A 27,209-nucleotide genomic window follows, 5' to 3' on the forward strand; every position below is an offset into this window, starting at 1 on the left:
CCTCCATCTCCTTATAAATTTCAGCTGGCAATCCATCTGCTCCTGGGGCCTTACCTCTTGCCATGGCTCTTAAAGCACGACTTAGTTCTTCGTCCGTGATAGGTCCCTCCAAACTTTCCCTATCCTCCTCACTCAATCTAGGTAAGACAATACCTTCTAGAAATGCCGCGTTGTCAGTCCCTGATGGGTCCACACCAGAGTACAGATCCGCGTAGAAGTCCATAAAGACCCTTAAGATCTCAGAGGTCTTCGACACTTTTATACCATTAACAGGCTCTAGTGAATGTACGAATGGTGTACCCTTCTGGGCCGACGCCACCAGCAAGAGCATATGCCCCACTACCTCCCCCTCCTGGTAAAAGGCTTGTCATTGGAACTCTCTCTTCCTCCCTGCTCTTTCCAAAAGAATTTTATCCATATTATTCTGGGCTTCTCTTAACTGTTTCCCAGCCTCAGGGGTACCCAGTGTGGCCATCTCATCTTCAGCAATTCTCAGCCTTTCCCTTGCGGCATTCTCCGCCTGTTTTGATCGCCGCTTACATCTACTGATGTCCCTGAACAGCAAACTTCTCAATTATGCCTTCATCGTCTCCCATATAGTGGGTATGTCAGAGCTGCCCTCCACCACCCGCTGTTTGCCCTCCAAACTCACACTATTCAGCCAGTTAGGGTGAAATGTCCACTCTCCCTATGCCATGCTTGTGTCCCCATTGGCCATAACTCCACCTCTATTGGATTATGATCGGAGATCGCCCGTGGCAAGTATCTCACTTCTTCCACCATAGAATCAATAATATTGTTTCCGAGCGCCATATCTATTCTGGATAAAGTATCATGAGCCGGTGAATAGCAAGAGTATCCCTTCTCCCCCAGGTGTCGCACTCTCCACAAATCAGTCATACCGATCTCTCGAATATATGTTCCGAATGGCGTAATATGGCTTTCCAACCTGTTTTGTTTATTTTTGTTTTTATCCCAGAAATCATCACAGATATTGTTGAGGTCTCCAATAATTAAAAGCAGCATAGGATCTCCCCGTCCAATCAATTCCAACAAGTTTTTTACTCGAATAAGGGGGAGGAATGTACATAGCCACCACACATAAAAATACCAAGCATTCTGCATTTCACTACCACATACTGTCCATCCATATCAGCATACACCTTCAGCTCTTCATGGCGCACTCCAATGGGACCAATACAGATACCCCCCTTGAGTACGTAGAGAAGGTGGAATGATACGTAGGCGGTGGCTGCAAAAAACGTAAGACGTCCACCCTCTCACGAACCAAGTGTATCTCCAGCAGACATATCAGTGAGGCCCTCTGGTCTCGTGCGTATTACAGCACCACCGCTTGTCTAGTTTTGTCCGCCAGGCCTCTAACGTTCCAACTCAGTATTTTAATACGGTCCCCCATCATGATGCAGAACAGCCATCAAGAAAATCCTACTCCTTAACCTGAGCTGTCTAACCCCTCTCTCCCACCCTTTAAACTCCCACCATCCCAACCTCCCCCCAAGATAAAGCATTTTCATCTCATCGAGAGTGGGGCTCCTTGGCCCGTTTGAAGCACTCTCATCTAGGTAACCTCCTCTAACTGGATCCCGCGACCCTCAGAACCACATCTCTTTACATTAATTATTAACAGTACAGAACAAACAGGGATCCGATCCTATTCCCAGGATCTCCCAACACACAGGTCTTCAGATCCACAGCCTCACAGTGCGCTATTCAGGGATCCATTCCACACTCAGGACCTCCCAACACACAAGCCGTCCAGGATCTACACAGTCTACATTACAGAGACCACTATACCACCATGTGACCACACCATGGTCACATTATGTAGCTGTAACCACTCCCATAGATGGGTGGTGTATGTGTTTCTAGTTCGACCCACCCAGCTCTCATAACTAGCCCTGTAAGCCTCCCTTCACAATTATACAAACACTTGTGGGACTATAGGTCCCCTAACAACATTACTTCAGGCTTACAGCGCAGACTCCCTCTGCGACACATATCAGCCATTTACAACACTTCCGGTCACTATCTCATTATCACCAATAGATATGCCTCTATGCATATCCTGAGGAGCACAAACAGCGCCCGCTAGCTGCAACAGGGGTCACTGCATCACAACAGGTACAAAAAAATAGAGGACACAAACAAACAGCGTCCAATCCAGTGTGTTTCATTTCAAGTGTTCAGGTTTATTCTGCCATCATGATAGAACACGCTGCTACTGAGCACAGCGCGGGAGCGCCGCTCTTAATGCCGATATTACAGGTCCACAATATCCGAAGGGAGCCTCATTTAGAGTACTGAGTGCAGTATCCAAGCTCACCACTGGGATTCTCCTAATTTCCCCCATCTGTACACTATCTTGTGCCTGAAATAAGCGAATACGTGACAAAGGCTCTGGTGGAGCCGAAACGTTGTTAATCGCATATGCTGCAATATTCTGTTACGCTCCCATTATACTTTAATAAATTGGCACAACCTTTTTCATCATTATCCTAAGAGAGTGCGGTGAATCTAAATTTCATCATGATAGAACGTTTCGACCTATCACAGGTCTTTATCAAGTATTACTTGTGCTATGATGGCGTCATCAACCTGAACGCTTGAAATACAACACCTTGGATTGGCCACTGTTTGGCTTTATGCAGCAAATCCTCCAAGTGGGTTCTTTGAAACTTTGAACGAGCGTCCAACTTATTGAGTGCTCAGAGTTTTTTCTTGAACTTTGACAGTCTAGGATACAGTCTTGTGGATCAATTACATAATCTTGGGAATTATGGACACAGCAGATGCTGTTTGCACAGCGATGCTAAGGATAGGGGGACTCAAAATAAAATCCTGTAATAAGAAATGAAGGGATTTAGGCTCTGCCAACAAAATAATCAACTTTTAATCCTGTGGAGTATATTCTCCGTTTTCTAGTACAGTAAAAATGGAATTATAGCTACCTGCATGGGCGAAACCGCTGCTGCAGGGGCAGTCCTTACAGGAATCCCACTCAGTGGACTTCGGGGGACAGAGTGCACTGGAATATTTGGACCCCCACCACCTGTTAGAGAAACAGATTATATGTCACATATTAACTCTACGACTTTTTTGCCCTAAAAATGGGACATGGTTGTATTAAATTTTTATACAATAACAAGGTCACAAAATTAAATGGAAACCAGAAATTGAGAATCCGAAGTCTCATGCACAAGCTGCTTATTTGTGACTTGCAAATTTAAATCTGCAGCATGTCAATTCTTTATAAGTGTTTGATGCAGATTTCACTTACACTAATGAGTGGGAAAAATCTGCATCAAAAAATGCATCTAAAAAAACATGGCAAAAAACGTGTATTTGAAGCCGAAATTTCTGCACCAAATACTTGGTGTGCACATGCCCTAGCTCTCTCCTTTCATCCTATACACATTAGTGTTTTCTTCCTGCAGAGATGATGTGCTGTACATGCAAATGTGACCGCTGCAGCCAACTACAGCCCATAGCCATATTAGCAAATACAGCATGTGACCACTGAGGGCAGTGATTGGCTGCAGCAGTCACATGTGCATAGACAGGGGACATCGCTGCAGGAAGTAAAGTAATACTGATGGGGACCACGGGAGTGGCGGCACTGTAGCCTGCAGGGAAATCAATGAGTATATGTTATTTCTTTATTTTATACCATTTTCTCTTCTGCTGTATTTTCTTCACATACCGGAAAATCCCTTTGGGATTCCATAAATTGTATTCACTATGTAACCACAATTCCCAGTGCTTCTTAAATTCATAATGATTCTGAATATTCTTTGAGTAAGCAGATGTTGCCTAATACAAGCAATTTTCTTTTAGTTTTTTAACTATGTAATTTAGAATAGGAATAGATGTGCTTTTCTAATGATTTGAAATTATGAATCTAACAAAAATCACCATGTGAGATAATTATTCTACATTGAATAGGTTAGCCATCAATTTCCACTAGACTGAGGAACACGGATTTACAATTATTGATTACCTGCATGACAACATGCATCAAGTATGCTTGTCATAAGTGTCAGATCATTAATCCATCATGACGAATTGTGCAGAAAATCAGATAAAGAGCCACAGCTCTAATACAGAGTCCCAGTCCGGCTGTAACGGAGGAGATCAGAGGAAATTCTGACCACAGTGATTTACACCTTTATATACACAAATTAACACTACATATATTCAGTACATGTATGATCGTCACAACCTGTGTAATCCATTTATAGAAATATGCCCTGACTGGTGTATGCCATAGAAAAATTAAATTAGAAATACGAAAATAAAAAATGTACGTATATATAAAAGCAAAGAAAAAGTAATGTAAATGTACACTACAGACCAAAAGTTTGGACACACCTTCTCATTTAAAGATTTTTCTGTATTTTCATGACTATGAAAATTGTACATTCACACTGAAGGCATCAAAACTATGAATTAACACATGTGGAATTATATACTTAACAAAAAAGTGTGAAACAACTGAAATTATGTCTTATATTCTAGGTTCTTCAAAGTAGCCACCTTTTGCTTTGATGACTGCTTTGCACACTCTTGGCATTCTCTTGATGATCTTCAAGAGGTAGTCACCGGGAATTGTCTTCCAACAATCTTGAAGGAGTTCCCAGAGATGCTTAGCACTTGTTGGCCCTTTTGCCTTCACTCTGCGGTCCAGCTCACCCCAAACCATCTTGATTGAGTTCAGGTCTGGTGACTGTGGAGGCCAGGTCATCTGGCGTAGCACCCCACCACGCTCCTTCTTGGTCAAATAGCCCTTTCACAGCCTGGAGGTGTGTTTGGGGTCATTGTCCTGTTGAAAAATAAATGATGGTCCAACTAAACGCAAACCGGATGGAATAGCATGCCGCTGCAAGATGCTGACGTAGCCATGCTGGTTCAGTATGCCTTCAATTTTGAATAAATCCCAAACAGTGTCACCAGCAAAGCACCCCCACACCATCACACCTCCTCCTCCATGCTTCACGGTGGGAACCAGGCATGTAGAGTCCATCCGTTCACCTTTTCTGCATCGCACAAAGACACGGTGGTTGGAACCAAAGATCTCAAATTTGGATTCATCAGACCAAAGCACAGATTTCCACTGGACTAATGTCCATTCCTCGTGTTCTTTTGCCCAAACAAGTCTCTTCTGCTTGTTGCCTGTCCTTAGCAGTGGTTTCCTAGCAGCTATTTTACCATGAAGGCCTTCTGCACAAAGTCTCCTCTTAACAATTGTTGTAGAGATGTGTCTGCTGCTAGAACTCTGTGTGGCACTGACCTGGTCTCTACTCTGAGCTGCTGTTAACCTGCGATTTCTGAGGCTGGTTACTCAGATAAACTTATCCTCAGAAGCAGAGGTGACTCTTGGTCTTCCTTTCCTGGGGCGGTCCTCATGTGAGCCAGTTTCTTTGTAGCGCTTGATGGTTTTTGCCACTGCACTTGGGGACACTTTCAAAGTATTCCCAATTTTTCGTACTGACTGACCTTCATTTCTTAAAGTAATGATGGCCATTCGTTTTTTTTACTTAGAATTTGTATTATGGCAAGAAAAAAAGCAGCTAACAGTCTATTCCGTAGGACTATCAGCTGTGTATCCACCAGACTTCTGCACAACACAACTGATGGTCCCAACCACATTTATAAGGCAAGAAATCTCACTTATTAAACCTGACAGGGTTCACCTGTGAAGTGAAAACCATTCCCGGTGACTACCTCTTGAAGCTCATCAAGAGAATGCCAAGAGTGTGCAAAGCAGTCATCAAAGCAAAAGGTGGCTACTTTGAAGAAACTAGAATATAAGACAATTTCAGATGTTTCACACTTTTTTGTTAAGTATAATTCCACATGTGTTAATTCATAGTTTTGATGCCTTCAGTGTGAATGTACAATTTTAATAGTCATATTGTTCTCCCTTATCAATAATTTTCTCTATGCGATAGATACCTTCACTGCCCAGTATAGCATAGAACTTTGAAGGATTCCATGACCTTTTAGTTCCTGTATTAAAGAGTCTCGCTAAGTCGAAGTGATCAGGTGTGACTGGACTAGGCAAGAAACATTGCAGTTCACACCATGATTGATAATATTTCAAGGAATATGGTAAAATCAGGAAAAAGGGCTGTTTAAATTTGTAAACTGGAGTTAATTAACAGAATGTCCATGATGGATACTCGCTTAGTAACAGATGGTTGTCTCCAAACTTAAAAGGAATCTGTCACCCCAAAAATCGTATATGAGCTAAGGCCACCGGCATCAGGGGCTTATCTACAACATTCTGTAATACTGTAGATAAGCCTCCGATGTAACCTGAAAGGTAAGAAAAACAGGTTATATTATACTCACCCGGGGCAAAGTACTGCAGTGCGCAGGCACCGGGCCTCTCTGACCTTTCCCAGCGCCTGCGCACTGCAGTACTTTGCTCTGCCCTCAACAGGGCAGACAAAGTATGCCTGCGCTGGAGCCGCGGCAGGAAGACAAGAAGAGGACGTCATTGTATGAAAATAGGAGGCGCCGGACCCGAAGCGCGACGCCCATCAGACCGGACCGCAGCGGGACCGCCCCTGGGTGAGTATAATATAACCTGTTTTTCTGACCTTTCAAGTTACATTGGGGGCTTATCTACAGCATTACAGAATGCTGTAGATAGGCCCCTGATGCCGGTGGCCTTAGCTCATATACGATTTTTAGGGTGATAGATTCCCTTTAAAGAAGTACTCCTCCTCCCATCAACATTTTTATCTTACTATATTGTGAACATCATATTACAGCTCTGGCAAAGATTAAGAGACCACCACATCAAAACCTTGTCATGGGCAGCCCAATCTCCAGACCTGAATCCCATTGAAAATCTCTGGAATGTAATCAAGAGGATGATGGATAGTCACAAGCCATCAAACAAAGAAGAACTGATTACATTTTTGAGCCAGAAGCGGTGTGAAAGACTGGTGGAAAGCATGCCAAGACGCATGAAAGCTGTGATTAAAAATCATGGTTATTTCACAAAATATTGATTTCTGAACTCTTCCCGAGTTAAAACATTAATATCGTTGTTTCTAAAGGATTATGAACTTGTTTTCTTTGCATTATATGAGGTTTGAAAGCATTATTTGTTTGGTTTTTATTTTGACCATTTTTCTTTTTCAGAAAAAAAATACAAAATTTATTGCTCGTAAATTCAGAGACGTGTCAAAAGTTTATAGGATAAATGAACAATTTACATTTAACTCAAAAATATACCTATAAAGAGAAAAATCAGACAAACTGAACATTTTGCAGCGGTCTCTTAATTTTTGCCAGAGCTGTATAAAGCACTGTGTACTTACAATTGCTAATTTTACCTTTCTACCCAATTAATTCTTCTGTTTTCCATTAGGTCTATGACATCACATGATTAAAAAGACTAGCTGAATCCTTCTAAGCTCTAAGCAGAAACACGAGGTCAATGTCATGCAGTAACTAGGGATGCCCTAGTCTATCCCCGTCCCCAGAATTACCCCATATGGTGGAGATGCTGGGGTCATGAACCCTGCTATGCTCCTATCTTTACTCTTATTTGTTCCCTCCTCCACCCAGAGAGGTGTGAGGTCAAAGTGTATAGGATTACATTAACCAGACAAACAGGGATAAACGAAAGCTAGAATCATACAAATACATTCACAAAAAAATAGAGTGGAACACAGGGGAGGGATAAGTAAGATAAGCCAAATAGGTAAGGATAAGCACTCAAACCAACTCCACACAGCAATCTCCATAACATCTCTTTAAAAGTCGACTCCAAAACACAAACTACTACTCCAACACCAAACCAGGCAGAATGATCTATCACTGGCAAGGCCAGAAGCAAGGAGAAGGATTATTATACCTGCTGGGTGTAATGAACTCCGAACAGCTGATAAGATTAAAGACAGAACTCCAGGAGACCAACTAAGCAGTTTAACCCTTGCAGTACTAGAGAAAAGCAAGAACCCCTAATAGGACGGTGAAGCTTTTCTAACTACCGCAGAGATATATATGTATATATACACAGTGGGGCAAAAAAGTATTTAGTCAGTCAGCAATAGTGCAAGTTCCACCACTTAAAAAGATGAGAGGCGTCTGTAATTTACATCATAGGTAGACCTCAACTATGGGAGACAAACTGAGAAAAAAAAATCCAGAAAATCACATTGTCTGTTTTTTTAACATTTTATTTGCATATTATGGTGGAAAATAAGTATTTGGTCAGAAACAAACAATCAAGATTTCTGGCTCCCACAGACCTGTAACTTCTTAAGAGTCTCCTCTTTCCTCCACTCATTACCTGTAGTAATGGCACCTGTTTAAACTTGTTATCAGTATAAAAAGACACCTGTGCACACCCTCAAACAGTCTGACTCCAAACTCCACTATGGTGAAGACCAAAGAGCTGTCAAAGGACACCAGAAACAAAATTGTAGCCCTGCACCAGGCTGGGAAGACTGAATCTGCAATAGCCAACCAGCTTGGAGTGAAGAAATCAACAGTGGGAGCAATAATTAGAAAATGGAAGACATACAAGACCACTGATAATCTCCCTCGATCTGGGGCTCAACCCAAAATCCCACCCCGTGGGGTCAGAATGATCACAAGAACGGTGAGCAAAAAATCCCAGAACCACGCAGGGGGACCTAGTGAATGAACTGCAGAGAGCTGGGACCAATGTAACAAGGCCAACCATAAGTAACACACTACGCCACCATGGACTCAGATCCTGCAGTGCCAGACGTGTCCCACTGCTTAAGCCAGTACATGTCCGGGCCCGTCTGACGTTTGCTAGAGAGCATTTGGATGATCCAGAGGAGTTTTGGGAGAATGTCCTATGGTCTGATGACACCAAACTGGAACTGTTTGGTAGAAACACAACTTGTCGTGTTTGGAGGAAAAAGAATACTGAGTTGCATCCATCAAACACCATACCTACTGTAAAGCATGGTGGTGGAAACATCATGCTTTGGGGCTGTTTCTCTGCAAAGGGGCCAGGACGACTGATCCGGGTACATGAAAGAATGAATGGGGCCATGTATCGTGAGATTTTGAGTGCAAACCTCCTTCCATCAGCAAGGGCATTGAAGATGAAACGTGGCTGGGTCTTTCAACATGACAATGATCCAAAGCACACCGCCAGGGCAACGAAGGAGTGGCTTCGTAAGAAGCATTTCAAGGTCCTGGAGTGGCCTAGCCAGTCTCCAGATCTCAACCCTATAGAAAACCTTTGGAGGGAGTTGAAAGTCCGTGTTGCCAAGCGAAAAGCCAAAAACATCACTGCTCTAGAGGAGATCTGCATGGAGGAATGGGCCAACAAACCAACAACAGTGTGTGGCAACCTTGTGAAGACTTACAGAAAACGTTTGACCTCTGTCATTGCCAACAAAGGATATATTACAAAGTATTGAGATGAAATTTTGTTTCTGACCAAATACTTATTTTCCACCATACTATGCAAATAAAATGATAAAAAAACAGACAATGTGATTTTCTGGATTTTTTTTTCTCAGTTTGTCTCCCATAGTTGAGGTCTACCTATGATGTAAATTACAGACGCCTCTCATCTTTTTAAGTGGTGGAACTTGCACTATTGCTGACTGACTAAATACTTTCTTGCCCCACTGTGTGTGTATGTATGTATATATATATATATATACATATATATATATATATATATGTATATATATGTGTGTGTGTGTGTGTGTGTGTGTGTGTGTGCGCGTGCGTATATATATATATATATATATATATATATATATATATATATATATATATATATATATATATATATATATATATATATATATATACACATACTAGATGGCAGCCCGATTCTAAAGAATCGGGAGTCTAGAATCCATATATACTTTATTTATTCAAATGTAAGAATAATACAATTAATAAATAATAGTAAGAAAGAACAAAAATAATAGGCAGTATATGGAGAAAACACCAAACAAAAGTTCAAAATTGGTGTGAAAATGTCACTGAACCACTTCACAACTAAATATATATAGTTTTGGTAAATGGTATTATCATTTTTTTGACGAAATTCGGCAGGAGCTTGAAGAGCAACGTCACTGGGCCCGCCTCCACGCAGTAGAAACTTGCTGTGAGGTAAAAATTCAAAAATCACACCAAAATGGCGGGCGGAGTGTGTCACAGTACGGCACGTTTCTGATTGGTCGCTCGCAGCAGGCGGCAACCAATCAGACACTGGACACTGTTGACGTCACTTATCTCCGGACATTAGCTCCGGACATTAGCTCCGGACAAAGCCACGGAAGTTGGCACAAATTGCAGGAAGTAGTATTCCATGCAATTATATATTAGATATATATATATATTTTTATATATATATATATATATATATATATATATATATATATATATATATATATATATGTATGTATATATATATATATATATATATCCAGACACTGCGATCGTCTGACCCCACTCTGCTCTTGTATCCCTGGGACAGCCATTTTTCGCTGTCATGAGTCACTTCAAAAGTCTATGACGGGGGAGGAGCAGGTGAGGAGTTAAAGAGGGGAATGAGTCATGCGTAGACCTCCTGTGTCTACACAGAGCAGAGAAAAGAGAAGAATAAACTGGGTAGAAAGGCAAAATCAACAGTTGTAAGTACTATATTATGATGACTGCAATGTATTAAGAGGATAAAAACTTTGATGGGAAGAGGAGGAGTGCTTCTTTAACACTCAACTGTACATGACTCCTTAGCTATATGTCTACATCTGATCAAGCAGAAGAGTATTCATGACCAATCCCTTTAAATGTCAGTGTCTCTAGGCACAGGAAGTAGTATTTTTTCATTTACTAAAGAAAATTCCCAGCATTTAACTAAAGCAAACATAGCCTGTAGACACTCTTACCTTGGGGAGCCACATCAAATGATTTGATTAAGGACTTGACTGTAGCTGGATTTTCATTGGCAGTCGATGTTTGACCCACATTGTGGCTCTGCCATCTGATGGCGTTAACTCCATCCACATGTTCTTCACTCAGTAACTTTCTGTGAATTGACAAATTGGTTTGTTACAATAACAAAAATATTAATAATAGTTCACTAACACAAAGTAGCTTCGATCAAGACAAAACCTATCTGTAGACACATGGTCAAGTATAAATGTATGAACCAAAGTCATTCATTCTACTATGCTTGTGTAAGCGTTCTACAATCTCCATCAATGACGCTGGATGAAATGCTAGACACGGCAGTAATACGACTTGTATCCCCCAATTTAAGCCTCACAGAGTAATATAGCGAGTTAATAAGCTATATTGCACTTTGTAAACGGAGAATAAATGCCTACAGAGATATCAAACTTCACTATAAAATGCTTTTATTATCCATCTGCCACAGATTACCATGTGAAGGAAATGTAGACTTGCAGAAGAATAGAAGGCGTCCTAGGGGAAATTAAGACCATTTCCTATCATTTGTCCACATAGGAAGAAATAAGGCAGAAGGTATAATATGCCTAATTAAGACAGTACATGGCACAGATTCTGAAATAATGGACGCCTAAAGAACTGGAAATGGTATAAATATAATTTATCATAAAATATTATCTTATAATTCAGTTGAAGAGGAAGCAAAATAATCAACGTGCCATTCATCCACTGTATGGTTGCCACTTAAAAGGATTTTTCCATGAACAAAGTTCATTTTAATCAACATTTTACTTCACAGATCTTGGAATAATAATAAGTTCCACAATTGGATGTGCTTAAATCAAATGTTCCTGTCCTGAGATAATCTTATAAATGTGCCCCTGCTGTGTACTGTGTAATGGCTGTGTCTGACCGTACAGGAACATGGTCTGATCATACCACAGCTCCTGGCCAGGGGAGGACATAAAAGAGAGTATACAGACAGTATGGGATTGCAGCGGATTCTTTGAGGTAAAACATTGCTTAAAAACAGGAAGTTAAATGTTTTGCCTCACAAAAAAATAATTTGCGCTCCCTTGCTGTGATGTCTGTATACTCTTCCTCTCTTACCCAGAAGATGTGGTATGATCAGACCATGTTCCTGTATGGTCAGACACTGCCATTACACAGAACACAGCAGGGGCACGTTTATAAGATTATCTCAGAACAGGAACATTTTTTTTAAACGCATCCAATTGTGGAGCTTATTATTATTCCTAGATCTATTGTTTGAAATGTACTTTGTTTGTGGGAAAACCCCTTTAACTGGGCAAAATCCTGTGCTGAATTAATTCAAGGTCCCATCAGGGTAGCCCATGTCTACATACAACATTGGGGCATATGGAAAACAAAAACAGATTGGCAGTCCCCCACTAGAGACTTCTTTACAACCCACACAAAGCCGCTGAGTATTCGCAACTCTTGCTCTGGCTAGCATGGAAAACTAAATTTTACAATAAGTGGCAACTCCTCGACGTCTTTTAAAGTCTCCCTTAGCAAACACTAAAGCCATAATACATGGAAAGCCATGAAAAGTTGGACTTGATTTGATCAGCCAATTCCTGTGCTCATTTCATTTTCAAGGACTGTTGTCCTGTTGAGAAGTACCCTTCAAATCTGGGCCCTTTAGCAACTACTAAAACCATGATGCACTTGGCTTGTTTGTCAACAGTCCCTGCACTTACATTTTAGGAAATACTCAAATGTATCATTGGATCATCAGCCCTCGAGCACAGTAGGAACTTTTAAATAGTCAGTCCCTCCATACTTCTGGGACCAAGAATATGCTGCTTGCAACGTTAACATACTCACCTCTCGGCTGCATCTCCTTCCCCTGCCGCGGCTTCATGCTCCCAGGGCCTGCTTACTCCGCACAGGTCTCCTGGCAGCGCACTTAAGGTGCGCAGTTTCTGTCCACTTCTTAAAAGCTAGCGCGCACTTACTGATGTGTCTCCAGCCAATAGCTGAGAGGCATGAGGTACTTAAGGTACATTCCCCTGTAGGTAGGTCCCTAAGCAACCTATTTTGTTCCAGTTAGTGTTTGTACCCACTAGTCAGGTCCCTGAACCCGTCCTGTCTAACTTATTGCTAAACCAGTCCTGTCTGAACCTGAACCTATTCCCAAGTCCATCCTGTTTGAACATCTTGTTCTGTTCGAGAATGACCCAGTTCAGTATGTATATCTGTTTTACTAGTTATCTGAATCCTGTCCTCCAGTGACTCCAAGTCTGTGTCCGTGACTACAAACCTGACCCTTTGGGTCAGCTGCTGCAGTGTTGGGGACATGCCTTGGAGTACTACCTAAAATTAGTAAGGTCCTCCATTTCAATGGAAAGTTTAAAAAAAAAAAAAAAGTTCCAGGGACCAATATCGTTTAGTTATAGCAATGGTTTAGCAATGTAGCAATATTAAGAATAATTCCCAGCAACAGCTTGCCTCTACATAGTGATTTTCCCAGAGAGCTCCATTATTATTTATTTTGCATCGACAATATTTTATACCACTATACAGAAAATGCATTCACAAAAGTTCCTGTTGCCTAATGGGGCTTAAACCCTAATTAGAGATAATAATTTTTAAAGGGAATCTGTTAGTAGGATCAACCCTCTTATGTCGTCTACATGAACACGTAGGTCATAGAAAGCTGAATAAAATGACACCCTGATATCTGTGATCCGATGTCTTATTCCAGAGAAATCCATATTTTTATTCAAATGTAAATGAGTCGTTAAGACCTATGAGCCAGACATAGATCTCCGCGAGAATCTGCCTCCAGAGCTTATTTTAGATGGGAGAGTTACCAGTATGAGACATGTAATGACTGACAGTACACTCTATTGATCTACATGTCTCACACGGATAGCGCCTCATATCATTTAAAATAAGCAGATTCTCAGGGAGATCAATGTCCGGCCTATAGATCTTAACAGCTCATTTACATATTAAGAAAAATGGAGATTTCTCTAATAAAATAACATTGGATCGCAGATACCAAGGTATCGTTTTATTATATTTTTATTACCTACATGCCTATATAGATGGCCAAGGGGAGTTGATCCTACTGACAGATGACTTAATACTTTCATCTTTCTACAGAATATCCCCTATCTTTTCTCTTGTTTACGTGAAGAGAGAATAAAAGGGAAGAGTCTGAAGAAAATAATAATAAAGTAAAAAAAAAAAAAAACATTAAAAATACTTAACAGTGAATTGGCTCCTTCTACTAGTTACATGAATGGTCCGACTAGGAGGATGCCAGCAGTTTCATTAGAAGCGATCCTTTTGGCAGATATCTGGCTGCTTATAATGAAAGACGCCAGTGTTATAAATAGGACTCTTGTTTCCTTAGCAGATCGTATCCTGAAAAGTGTACTGTGGTGTCCTTCAGTCTGAGCACTGACAGTGACGGGACAAATTAAAAAGTGAAGCTTTGCCGCTTTGACACTCTCTACACACATCTTCGCAGAAAAATCGGCATATCACTTCACGCCATTTATACCAAGTCCTTGCAACGCTGGCAGGCATCCCAGGTCTTCCTGGATGGACACCTACCCTAATTCCAGGAAAGGAGGTTAATTATTCCATTCAGCAGATAATTAGATGTTTAGGACCCCATATTTGCATGCCAAGATTTTTTTCTTCACTGATTCTACATGAATCCAAGAGAAAAGACGGTCGTAACGTACACGCGTGAAGAACACCGAACCGCTATATTCGGGTCTTTTGGTGTTTGTTTACGTTTTTTTTCCCATGCTGATGAGCAAATATTGGGACAAAAGGATCAAAAATATTGATCGTGGCCTCTCCATATACAGTGCACGCTGTCGGCAGGAATAGAGATGAAGTGCTGCTGATAAGAAGGATTTTTCTGCATAAATAATCCAATCACTCAACAAGAGAGCGTTTTGCTTATTTATCAGGTGATTGCCGACATGATTATTCAGTCAGATAATTGGGAATGAACGATTTTACGAAGATTCGAAGATTATAGGTTCAACTCAAAGGGGTTTACCCACGAACAAAGATAAATTTTAAAGTTGATTTTATTAATATATCTTGGAATAATAATAATTTCCACAATTGGATGTTGTTGTTTTGTTTTTTTAAAATGTTCCTGCGCTAAGATAATCTTATAAATGTGCCCCTGCTGTGTACTGTGTAATGGCCGTGTCTGACCGTACAGGAACATGGTCTGATCATACCACAGCTCCTGGGCAGGGGAGGAGGCAAAATGGAGTATACAGATATTACAGCATGGATCACAGATTATTCTTTTTGTGAGGTATTTTTAAAAAATGTTTTACCTCAAGCAAAGAGTCAACTGTGATCTCCTGCTGTCCTGTCTGTATACTCTCTTTTGCTTCCTCCCCTGCCCAGGAGCTGTGGTATGATCAGACCATGTTCCTGTATGGTCAGACACAACCATTACACAGCAGGGGCACATTTATAAGATTATCTCAGCACAGGAACATTTTTTTTAAAACACATCCAATTGTGGAACTTATTATTATTCCAAGATCTCTTGATTAAAATGAACTTTGTTCTTTTGAATAAAAACCCTTTAATGGACCTCTATTGTTTTTTCAACCAAGATAACTATATAAGTCTGTAAGGATTGTGTGCGCTCCTCATTATTTGGATACTTGCATAGTATTTTACATAGTTCTTTCTGAGCGCTGCATAGCTTTATTATATGTGCAAGGTAGGACATTAAAACGTAAACCTTTAATTCAAATTGAAAATCTAACTACACAGTGCAATTTAAAAAATGGCAACCATTAGTTTTTTTCACTTGATAAAGACTCCAGTATGGAATTGAAACGTATCCCTGCATGTGTTGCGGAAGTCGAACAGCCGCGAGACATGCAGTCCCTGGGACCCGAACATATTTATTCGAGCATGCCAAAGACACTCAGCACATGAGCATGCTGAAATAACACCTTATCCGAGCATGTTCGCTCTTCACTAAATATGACCAGCTACAAGTACATAAGCTTACATATAAAACAGATGATAAAAAGATCACTAAATCCCTTCTGCTTCATTACCCGCTAACATCCACGGTAATAAAAACAACCACAACGAGAACGTTACACATCAGATGCTTTATTTCTGTAGGAAAATATGAGATTTGAATAACATTTTTTTTTTTTTGCTGCCAAGAAAACAGACATTGGCAACAAACAATCACTTTTTCAGTATTTAAGCACATCATAAAAAATACATTAGTTGCACATAGACATATCCGGGATACATTTAAGAGGGCCAAGCGAAAAGTAGAAAGGTGGCGGCTCTATTCGAAGGCATGCGATTCTGATTTTTCAGACGCTCGGCCGTAATTTTTCTCCTTTGCGTCATATCTCAGGAGCGTCCTTTATGGCCTTTGTAATAACTCGGAAATTATTTTACTACTGAATATTTTCCCAAAATGCCAATTTTGACAATATCTGTATAAAATATTTAAATAGATAGATATAAAAAGTGTTATATTACAGATGAACTCAGCACTGTCCGCCCACCTCCTCAATGGCGGGTGTAGATCACAGAATGGCACGTAGTGCATTGTTAGCCCTCACCAGTCATTACCATCCCTCACTACACATCTCCATCACACCTTCATTTTCAAGGAAAATAAACACTTCATTTCAGATTTAGCCCCACCTGCAGATTTCACAGTTTCATGGCGTAATGGCCCGTCCATAGGCCGGCCATTAGGATTTGCGTTTGGCGGGGTCTAATAGGCCTGGGGGCACTGATGGGAAACCGAGAGCGTTCATGTCTATCTAACCACCTAGTTACTAGTGTTGCTATCGATCATGGCATCTAAGGGTATGTGAACACATTGTCTCATGACTTTTTTAGATGTATGAGAACCCACAGAATTTTTGAAGCAGAAAACGCTTCAGGAATAGTAGGCGTATTTTGTTTAATGCAGCATCTTTTCATTTTTGCAAATTCTTAGTCACCATCGTTCTTTTTTAACTTCCTAAAAGAATGGTTATGTGACTGTCACCTAACCACTTCAAAGATTTTGGAAACAAAAACCTCCAAAGGAGCGATCACATGAGTAGAAAGTCGTTTTTTTACAATGCAGTGAATATGTCCATTCTTTTAACCATTTTATGAGCAATTTTTCAGTCAGGATTCACAAACCCACCTGAAAAAGACTTTGTACACACACCCTAATGAATCAAAGCTCTGAGTCTAAAGCGGGAGCAGGGCTCTTAGTTACTGCTGGACTTCTGCAGCAATGGCATGGGCACAACTTCTATGCTCATATGGTCACTCCTACGATCTGGCTGTCAGTCAATGCTTGAGGCGTGGTTTTAGCCATCACTCATTATACACTGAGAGGTGACTGAAGCTGCAACGGCTGTACTGCTATGACTGAAAGCCCGAGGCTGTCCGGAGGAATAAAAGTTAATTTCCTCCTGGAAGCGAGGCTCTCAGCACTGGCACAGGCAAGCTTCAGAACGCTATTAACTTGCAGATTAACCCCATATCTGCAGGTTAGTGGCATTTTTTTTTACATGACAGGCAATCTTTAAAAATGATTTACCCAGAATCGCAACTTACCACCTATCTGGTGACATAATTTTGCTTTCTCTAGCCCAAGGTTTACCGGGGCCATTAATGACAAAGACTTACATTGGGTAAACTCTCCGAAATCGTCCGACGGTCTAATGTGTACGAAGGCATCCCATCTGAGAGAAGGATCCGGCCTGCTGGATTTCCAGTGGCTGATCCTCCTGCTCTCCATGAGATAAGCGGCAATCATAGGATCGCGGCAGCAGATTTCTCACAGAGGAGGAGATAGCCGTCAGCCGAAAGATTGCTCAGCTGACCATCTAATGTGCATGGCCATGGAGGCTTGAGGTTTTGAATAGAGCAGAACTGCACATGCATCCACTACTTCATTCAAACAGGGAAAACGAGACAGTGGTTCATTAATAGCCGTCAGCGAAACAACTGCTTCCCCAATGGCCATCATCACTGACAATCCCATAAATATCCGTGTATGACAAACGAGCATGAATAGAGCTGGGGTGACCGAGACTTCAGATCTACAGTCTAATTCGGATATCAATTCCAACGCCAATTTCTTTGTATCAGTCTGGCCATTTAAAGGTATTGATTAGTAACTTTTTCTCAGTAACTTTTTATCCGTCAGTGCACAGCAGGGTTTTACTGGCAGAACAGCCATATGTAACGGGTCTATAGAGAGTGCTGGATCTCCTTATAGAGGTTTTCCTACAAGCAAAGCACATTTTAATCAACCAATTTTGTAATAATAATAATTTCCACAATTGGATGTGATTAAATAAAATGTTCCTGTGCTGAGATAATCTTATAAATTTGCCCCTGCTGTGTACTGTGTAATGGCCGTGTCTGACCGTAGAGGGACATGGTCTGATCATACCACAGCTCCTGGGCAGGGGAGGAGGCAAAAGAAAATATACAGGCAGGACAGCAGGAGAGCACAGATGATTCTTTCTGTGATCTAAAGCTTTTGCTGCTCGTTTTCAAACATGTTTTTCCTCATGGAAAGAATCTGCTGCGATCCCCTGCTGTCCTGTCTGTATACTCTCTTTTGCATCCTCTCCTGCCCATGTATAAGGATACCAGTTATTATTATTATTATTATTATTATTACAGGGTATTATTGTCAATGTACAGTGCATTATACACCATGGGAAAAACATGGATGGATGTAGGTCAAGGCCACTATTCACATTGAATAAGTAGAACTATTGTGTGGCCAATAACTTGCTCTCCTGATTCCCCCATACACAGGAACGCTCGGCCCATTGCTCCTGTGATCTCTATGAGAAGCCTATCTACATATCATACAAAAGGATCAGCCATTGAAATTCAAACCAGCCGGCGGGATTGGCTGACTTTAATCTAATACGTATGGAGGCCTTAAAAGGGGTATTCCCATCTCCAACATCCTATCACAATATGTAATAATATTAAAAAATGTAGTATAGTTCCTCTGATTCGCTATGTCACTTACCTGATGTGCAGGGCTTTGCAGTAGCTTAGGTATCCATGGTTATGACCACTAACCGCTGTCACAAGATGAGTGCTCATAACCATGGATACCTAAGCCACTGCAATGCCCTGCACATCAGGTAAGTGACATAGCGAATCAGAGAAACTATACAACATTTCTAATTGGAGGTTTTTGCTAATATTATTATTATTATTATTATTATTACGCCTACTATATATTGGGATATGATCTTGGAGATTGGAGTTCCCCTTTAAGTCCCCTGAAACAAGATTCAAGATGGGTGTCTGTCTTGGTTAAGATCTCAGGTCACATTTCAGAGCTTTTATATTCGGGTTGTACATGGACTCGTGGGGTAGCTACTTCCTGTAGGTGGCAAATTTTTTCCCGCTTTAGGAGAGAGACTTAATTTGTTTGTTAACATTCAATATAATGAAGCCATAGAAGCTTTGCTGGATTGTACTAGGTTAGTCCAATTGTATTAAATGGTGTCAGTCAGAGCTCCATTATCTCAGACATCAAGAGTAGCATAGAGATTGCACTAGTCCTGCATGAAAAAATAGAGAAAAAACTGACTAATGTGAACAGAGCCAAAGGAAACGCAAGAAGGAAATGTGATGGAGGTCTATACATACCTACAGCCTCAACATATTACAAGTTTCTATAGTTTTCAGATGTAAACTGTGATCGATACTAGCATTCCATAAAATATCTTCTGGAAATGTAAATGTAAAGATGGAGACCATGGAAGAATTCTAATCATGGGCTAAAATTAGCAATGAATTTTATCAAGAACATATTGAGACACTGCATTAAACAAGGCAGATGATAGATTATTTGGGGAAGTGAATGGAAAACTAATTATACAAAATTAAAGAGGTACGCCTCCCCGACTCCATATTTCACAACTGCCAATAGTTCGACTGTTTCAGAAGAAATCCAATCACCCTCTAACACTGACATCTAGTGGCTCTAAACGGTATTACAAAGAGGTAGCTACATAGAAAAGGAAAAAAAAAAAAGAGAGCAGGACCAAAGTGTCACATGAGCACAAATGTCAATATTTATATAAATGCACAAACTCAAAGTTAATAGAATGGCCGCATTGCCGAAAATACAGCATAAAATAAAACTTCTGCATAACACAATATTTGCTCATAGATCTGCAGTTTCAGGTTAACCCTTTAAACACGATAATACTACATAGCAGAACACTAAAATATATGGCTCTCTGAGATTAGGATGACTGGCTATAGTCCACAGCTGTCAGTGTGCGGCCTCATTCGGGGTCCGTGGCTTCTCTTTCGTCCCATTGCTAGCTTGCGCAGGCAGCATAACTGCAAAAATAGAGCACATGTGTCATGGGAGATGATGCGCAGAGAACGCAGGTCTTACATTCATGATATAATCCACCTCCTGTTACAGATAGTAGTGGTATCTTGTGAGGGTGCGTATGCAAAAATAAGCAAAACAGGCAGCACATGGACAAAAGGAAAGCACAAATGTGTCAGAACGGACAAAAAAGGCTGAACGGACATACAACTGGGACAGAGGGGATATTTGTAGTCACTGCAGCTAAAATGTATTAGTTATATGGGGAGACAGAGCGGCTCTAGGGTTCGCACCGATGCCGTATGGGGTTAGACAAGAGGACCTGGAGGTTACCTCTTCTCATTACAATAAAGAGCAGAATTATTATTATTAGGGCTCATTCGGATAAGTAAATAATCGGTCACATGGACCCCAAAAAACAAATGCGTCAGTGCACATGGCTGATTTACCCTGCGGGCAGATGGCCTTTACAGAATAGATTCCTAGTATGCACCAGATCCATTTTACAGACCAGACTCATATGTGTCCATGAAGTAGTAAGTCCGGGTTAGTCACAGAGGTCAGTCCGAGTATTGGCAGTCGTATACGCACCATGACATAAGCCCGTGTGAACCCGGCCTTGGGCTTCCCTCACGTGTCCATGTTTCATGTTCGTGTACAGACCTAAGTACCGCGACTGACTCTGGGTCTCCTGACCCCAAATAACAGTCTCACTGGCATGTATGAGGCTGTTCGTTAGGGTCAGGATACACAAAGTTGGACTGGGCACTGCCTTAAAGGGAACCTGTCACCAGTTTTGTCATGTATCAACTAAAATGGTCACCGTATTCAGCGCCTGTGCTGCATTGCATAAATGCTTATATAACCCCCTGACTCCCCCTGTAAAAACCTTTTTGAGCTCTCCGCACTGTATGGTAATCCCGTTAGTCAGGTACAATGGCCGTGGTTTCCTTCCCTCCCCCCGGCTGCTGCTCGTCATCCTCATACTTTAATTGATGCATATGACTCTTCACGTCATTCACAATGCCAGGCTAAATCTGTCTGCGAACAGAAATTGCGGCTCACGCCTGCGCACTATGCTTTGACCAACTGTGGGCAGAGCCAAAAACATAAGGCGCAAGATTTCAACCAGCAATGTGGATGACGTGAGGAGTAGTGATGAGCGAATATTTTTGGCGTCCTCCTTATTCGGCAAACTATAGCGCTTACCAAGTAAGTTGCATCGGGAACCCGGCTAACTGGGCCGCTCCCGCTAATCCGCTGTTCTGAGCCGCAGCTGCAGGTGTCGTGGATGTGCGACAGGCTCTCCATGGATGTGCTGTGACACAAGCAGCTGCGGCTCAGAACAGCAAATTATCAGTCACTGATGGTGAAATGCGGATGTGTGAGCTGGTGCAGGAGAACATCTCCCAGCTTCACTATAGAATTGGTCATTTAAGCTCTTAGATGTATGAGAAACCCCCTGCAGAAAATGAAAGGCAGTCATAACCATAGATGAAACTTGGAGCTCTAGGCTCCAATGCAATATCTGTAATAGGACCTCCATCTACTATGTGCCATTTTTAATACTGGTGTCTAAGAATATGGGGCTTTTGGCTTAGCGGTGTTGAGGCCTGGGAGTGACCGCTACCTCTGCCCCCCTTATACCTTTGACATATTGGCTATCACTCACCTCCCTCAAAGCAAAAAGTAAGGCAGCTCGCTGACTGTGTTTAAGAGTATGATTACCCCTTACGCCCCTTTCCGGCATCTTACCTCTGTTTTATGTTGCTTGCACCAGTATCTAGTTTGCCAGCTTTCAGGAGATCTCCGGCCGTGAGCATCTTTTTCCCCCTTAACAGCAGAAGGATGACATCAGGTAAGACGAGCCAGGAAAGTACTGAATGTCCTATGTGACGTTCAAAGCATCTAACCGGGAAGAGTCTACACAGCGCTTGTCCAAAAAGCGAACCTCAGGCTGAAAGCCATGTGTCCTCCAAAATATAGACTTTACATACACTTACAATTATTGGGGGAAAAGACTCATCAAGTGACAGGTAGTCATTTTTTGTTCACAATGATACCTAGTGATGTTAAACTATATACGGAGATCTAGGTACGACAACTTCTGGAAATGTAGAGTCTCTGTGTGGAAATCTACTAAAACCTCAACACATTTGATGATTCGGATTACTAGTGTACGGTATGATACAGTTAGGCCATGTTCAGATGTGGTGGATTTGTTTCAGACCAAATTCTGTAATAAAATCCTTACAATACACACAAATGGGGTTTTCAAAAGAAGATCCATATCTGTTACCACACAAACATTTCGGTTTTATTTACATGCACTGAGTTTAGACTGTTAACCTTTTAGTGAGAGCCAATTTGGTACTTAAAGGGAACCTGTCACCCCCAAAATCGAAGGTGAGCTAAGTCCACCAGCATCAGGGGCTTATCTACAGCATTCTGTAATGCCGTAGATAAGCCCCCGATGTATCCTGAAAGATGAGAAAAAGAGGTTAGGTTATACTCACCCAGGGGCGGTCCCAGTCCGCTTCTGGTCCAATGGGTGTCGCTGTCCGGTCTGGGGCCTCCTATCTTCTTACGATGACGTCCTCTTCTTGTATTCACGCTGCGGCTCAGGCGCAGGCGTACTTTATCTGCCCTGTTGAGGGCGGAGCAAAGTACTGCAGTGCGCAGGTGCTGGGCCTCTCTGACCTTTCCCGGTACCTGCACACTGCAGTACTTTGCCCTCAACAGGGCAACAAAGTACGCCTGCACCGGAGCCGCAGCGTGAATACAAGAAGAGGACGACATCGTAAGAAGATAGGAGGCCCCAGACCGGACCGCGACCGGACCGCGATCGGACCAGAACCGGATCGGGGCCGCCCCTGGGTGAGTATAATCTAACCTTTTTCTCATCTTTCAGAATACATCGGGGGCTTATCTACAGCATTACAGAATTCTGTAGATAAGCCCCTGATGCTGGTGAGCTTAGTTCACCTTCGATTTTGGGGGTGACAGGTTACCTTTAATGATCAAGCCAATTTTTACATTTCTGACCACTGTCACTTTATGAAATTATAGTTCTGGAACACTTCAATGTATCCCACTGATTCGGAGACTGTTTTTTCGTGACATATTGTAGTTCATGTTAGTGGTCAAATATCTTCGATACAACTTGCGTTTATATATGAAAAAAGTGACATTTGGCAAAAAATTTGAAAATTTTGCAATTTTCAAACTCTTAATTTTTGTACACTTAAATCAGAGAGTGGTGTCACACAAAATACTTACCGTAAATAACATTTCCCACATGTCTACTTTACATCAGCACAATTTTGGAAGTTATAAGGGTTAAAAGTTGACCAGCAATTTCTCATTTTTCCAACAAAATTTACAAATCCTTTTTTTTAGGGACCACCTCACATTTGAAGTGAGTTTGGGGGGTCAATATAACAGAAAATACATTTTACTTTTTTTCACCAAAAATTACTTTGGAACCAATTTTTTTTATTTTTACAAGGGTATCAGGAGAAAATGGACTACAAAATCTGTTGTGAAATTCCTCCTGAGGATGGCGATACCCCGTATGTGGGGGAAAGCCACTGTTTGGGTGCATGTCAGGGCTCGGAAGGGAGGGAGCACCATTTGACTTTTTGAATGCAAAATTGGCTGGAATCAATGTTGGCGCCGTGTCGCTTTTGGAGACCCACTGATGTACCTAAACAGTGGAACCCCCAATTCTAATTCCAACCCTAAACCCAACACACCCCTAATCCTAATCCCAACCCTAACCATAACCGCAACCCTAACCCCAACACACCCCTAACCTAATCCCAGCCCTAACCATAACCCTAACAAACCTATCCCTAACACACCCCTAACCCTAATTCCAACCCTTCCCATAATCCCAAACATAACCACAACCCTATCCCTAACCCAAACCTAACTATAGCTCAACTCTAACTTTAGCCCAACTCTAACCCTAGCCCAACCCTAACCCTAACCCTAGCCCAACCCTAACCCAACCCTAACCCTAGCCCAACCCTAACCCTAGCCCAACCCTAACCCCAGCCCAACCCTAACCCCAGCCCAACCCTAACCCCAGCCCAACCCTAACCCTAGCCCAACCCTAACCCTAGCCCAACCCTTTATTTTGATCACTGCGATAGACCCTATCACAGTGATCAAAATGAACCAATAGGAAAAATGTTCTATTGTTGCCGGGTGCCAGCCAACAGATCTCAGTGGGCGCACTGCGCATGCGCCCGCTATTTTCTTCCCGGAAGAGATGTCGGCGGCCCAGGGAACTTCACGTGGGGGTTGCAAGTACAACGGAAGTACCGGGGAGAGATCAGGGGACCCCGTTTCTCTCTCCTATAAGAAGAGAGAAATTAAATGGGAAATCGGACTCTCTTTTTTGCAGTCCCCATTATTCCGTTAATAACGGCGATTGCAACACTGGGGGCAGTAAAAACTGACCCGAATCATGTTCTCTGGGGTCTCAGCTACCGCAGGTAGCTGAGACCCCAGAAAAATTCCAACTCTGGGGGGCGCTATACACTTATTTCTCAGCGCCGTTAAAAAGCGGCGCTGAGGCATAAGTACCCTTAGCTCCCGCCATTAAAAGGCATATCGGCAGTTGATAAGGCATTAAATGAGCACAATCAACAATATTGAAGTAATTCAGCCCTTGTTTACCGGCCTTTTTCACAGGTTGACGAAGGACTGGCACAGAACATCACTAATAGATCAGTCTGTCACCATACAGTATAATGTTATCAGTAGCAAATCTGCAGTTTACACTGGGTGATGTGCTGCCGAGAACAATGATTTTTTGTTCTGCCATAAACAATCCACTCACCTGATGAATGAGCAGCATTTTGCTTGTTGTTTATACCTCTGAAAATCTCGTCTATGCTGCCAGTATTTATAAATGTGGATGCTACATACATACATCATATGTAACAGACACACAATACACACGCATGTATACACCGAGCACATACACACAGGTATACAGAGCACATACATACGCATGTACAATCAAGAGCACATTCTAGGCTCAACCAGGCACAGACACACACGTTCATTCACATCACTGGGTTGTCTGTGTGATACAGGACGGGTCCTCGAGAGAGACGCTCTTTTTTTCAACTGTGACCACAGACGATATTGCAGGATCTTGGGTATCCATGGTTATGGCCAATGATATAGTAACAGTTAGTTGTCATAACCATGGATACCCAAGGTCCTGCAATGCCTGCAAATGAGGAAAGAGATAGCAAATCAGAAAAACTATACTACATTTCTAATTGGAGGTATTTGCTAATATTATTATTACACCTACTAAATATTGCGATAGTATCTTGAAGATGGGAATACTCCTTTAAAGCCCTGATCTTGGTATGCTCTAGATTTTCATTGTGGCCACATGACTGATTACACTAAATACAGAGCTATGAAAAGAAAAAGCCAAAAGCATCCCACACAGAACACCACACAATAACAAAAAACTGCAAAATTGCAATTTTTAAAAACAAATTAATAAATATCGCTGATTCTGACTGTTCCCCTAGTCCAGTTTGTTTTCACAGCTAATTGTAGACTTATCTGTACTATGAACAAAGATCTCCTGAATATTTGTATAGAGATTTGGGTGCTGAGGAAATGATAATTCTAGTAAAAAAAAGTAATGAAATAAAAAATAGTCAAATACCATTGGTGGTGCCTTATGGTTCCACTATTAAGACTAACGAGGAGCCAAGGAAACGATGCTGTATATTTTAAGAGACAAACCCAACCACAACAAACACAAGGCAGACCCTGCCGTCTGTATGAAGATTACCATATCATGTACTGTGTATATGACTCCAGCTACAAATCCTGTCCCCAAGACGTCGGCGTGCCTGTCTGCCATGACCGTAGAGAGAAAACTGATCCAAAGAAGGAAGGAAAGCATAATACTATGTGCTGCACGGAGTCACAATGACAGAAATGGCAGAATAAAACTTCGTATGATGACCAGACTGCTAGCAGATGACCAGTGCTTGCATAGCTGGACACCTTACATGGAGCAAATTGGTAAAGTGAATAACCAATTGGGTTGCTTCTTCGGTTTTTGGATGCCGGACGATAGATTTATGGGCCCGAATAGTGATCCACTCGCAATATGTCCTTCCCTAAGGCTACCATCATAGAGGAAGGACAATAGGTGCAACTTACAAAACTGGATGACATAAATTGTCTTTTGCAATCTACTGTTGATACGGTATGGAGTGGTTTGTATTCATGAAACTAAACAATTCTCTATTTCAGTAGTTACTATGCCATATATTGATATGTTTTAGTTGTGTATTGTATTATAAAACAATACAAATTTTGAATAAGAAAAAAAAAAAAACTGGAAGACCTAAGAATTCAGGAGGACAAGGACTGAGAACAAGAGCCAAGGGAATATTAATTATTATTATTATGAAATGTAATTTGTATTATTGGCAGAAGAGGCATTTAATGTAAGGCTAGGTTCACATTGCGTTAGTGCAGTCCGTTTAGCGCATACGCTAATGGACTGCGTTAACGCAATTGCCAAAAATGGGATCGTGTTATGCGATCGCGCTAGCACATATATGCTCTATTTGCGCTAGCGCGAACGGACCCAAAAACGCTGCAGACAGCGTTCGAGGTCCGTCACAAAATAACGGCACATCACTAACGCATGCCAATAATGGCATGCGTTAGCGATGTGCTACATAAATTGCGGTCAATGGTTGCGCTAACGGATCCGTTACATAGCGTTAGTGCCGCTATGTAACGGATTCCGTCAGCGGACACCCACTAACGCAATGTGAACCTAGCACACATGGAAAAAACCTGAAAAGTCAGCTTC

The 27,209-nt window shown here is 41.6% G+C and overlaps 1 protein-coding gene across 7 annotated transcripts in view; it reads right to left on the reverse strand.

The window, feature by feature from the left end:
* Positions 1-27,209, reverse strand: part of LOC138672775 (cytospin-B-like) — a 461,361-nt gene that overhangs the window by 123,767 nt on the left and 310,385 nt on the right. For 5 of the 7 annotated variants that reach the window (XR_011319773.1, XR_011319774.1, XM_069761119.1 and 2 more), the window contains 2 exons: positions 10,929-11,068; positions 2,970-3,070 (listed from right to left, as the gene is read on the reverse strand). Coding sequence is in view for 5 of the 7 variants with exons in the window: in XM_069761119.1 (XP_069617220.1) it covers positions 2,970-3,070; positions 10,929-11,068 (241 nt within the window). In the remaining 2 variants the exon portion in view is untranslated. Of the gene's footprint in view, positions 1-2,969; positions 3,071-10,928; positions 11,069-16,075; positions 20,341-22,090; positions 22,169-27,209 lie in introns of those variants that run through there. The other 2 variants (XM_069761122.1, XM_069761123.1) reach the window with 2 other exon arrangements.

This window comes from Ranitomeya imitator, chromosome 3 (assembly GCF_032444005.1).
Source record: "Ranitomeya imitator isolate aRanImi1 chromosome 3, aRanImi1.pri, whole genome shotgun sequence".
Classification (NCBI taxonomy): Eukaryota; Metazoa; Chordata; class Amphibia; order Anura; family Dendrobatidae; genus Ranitomeya; species Ranitomeya imitator.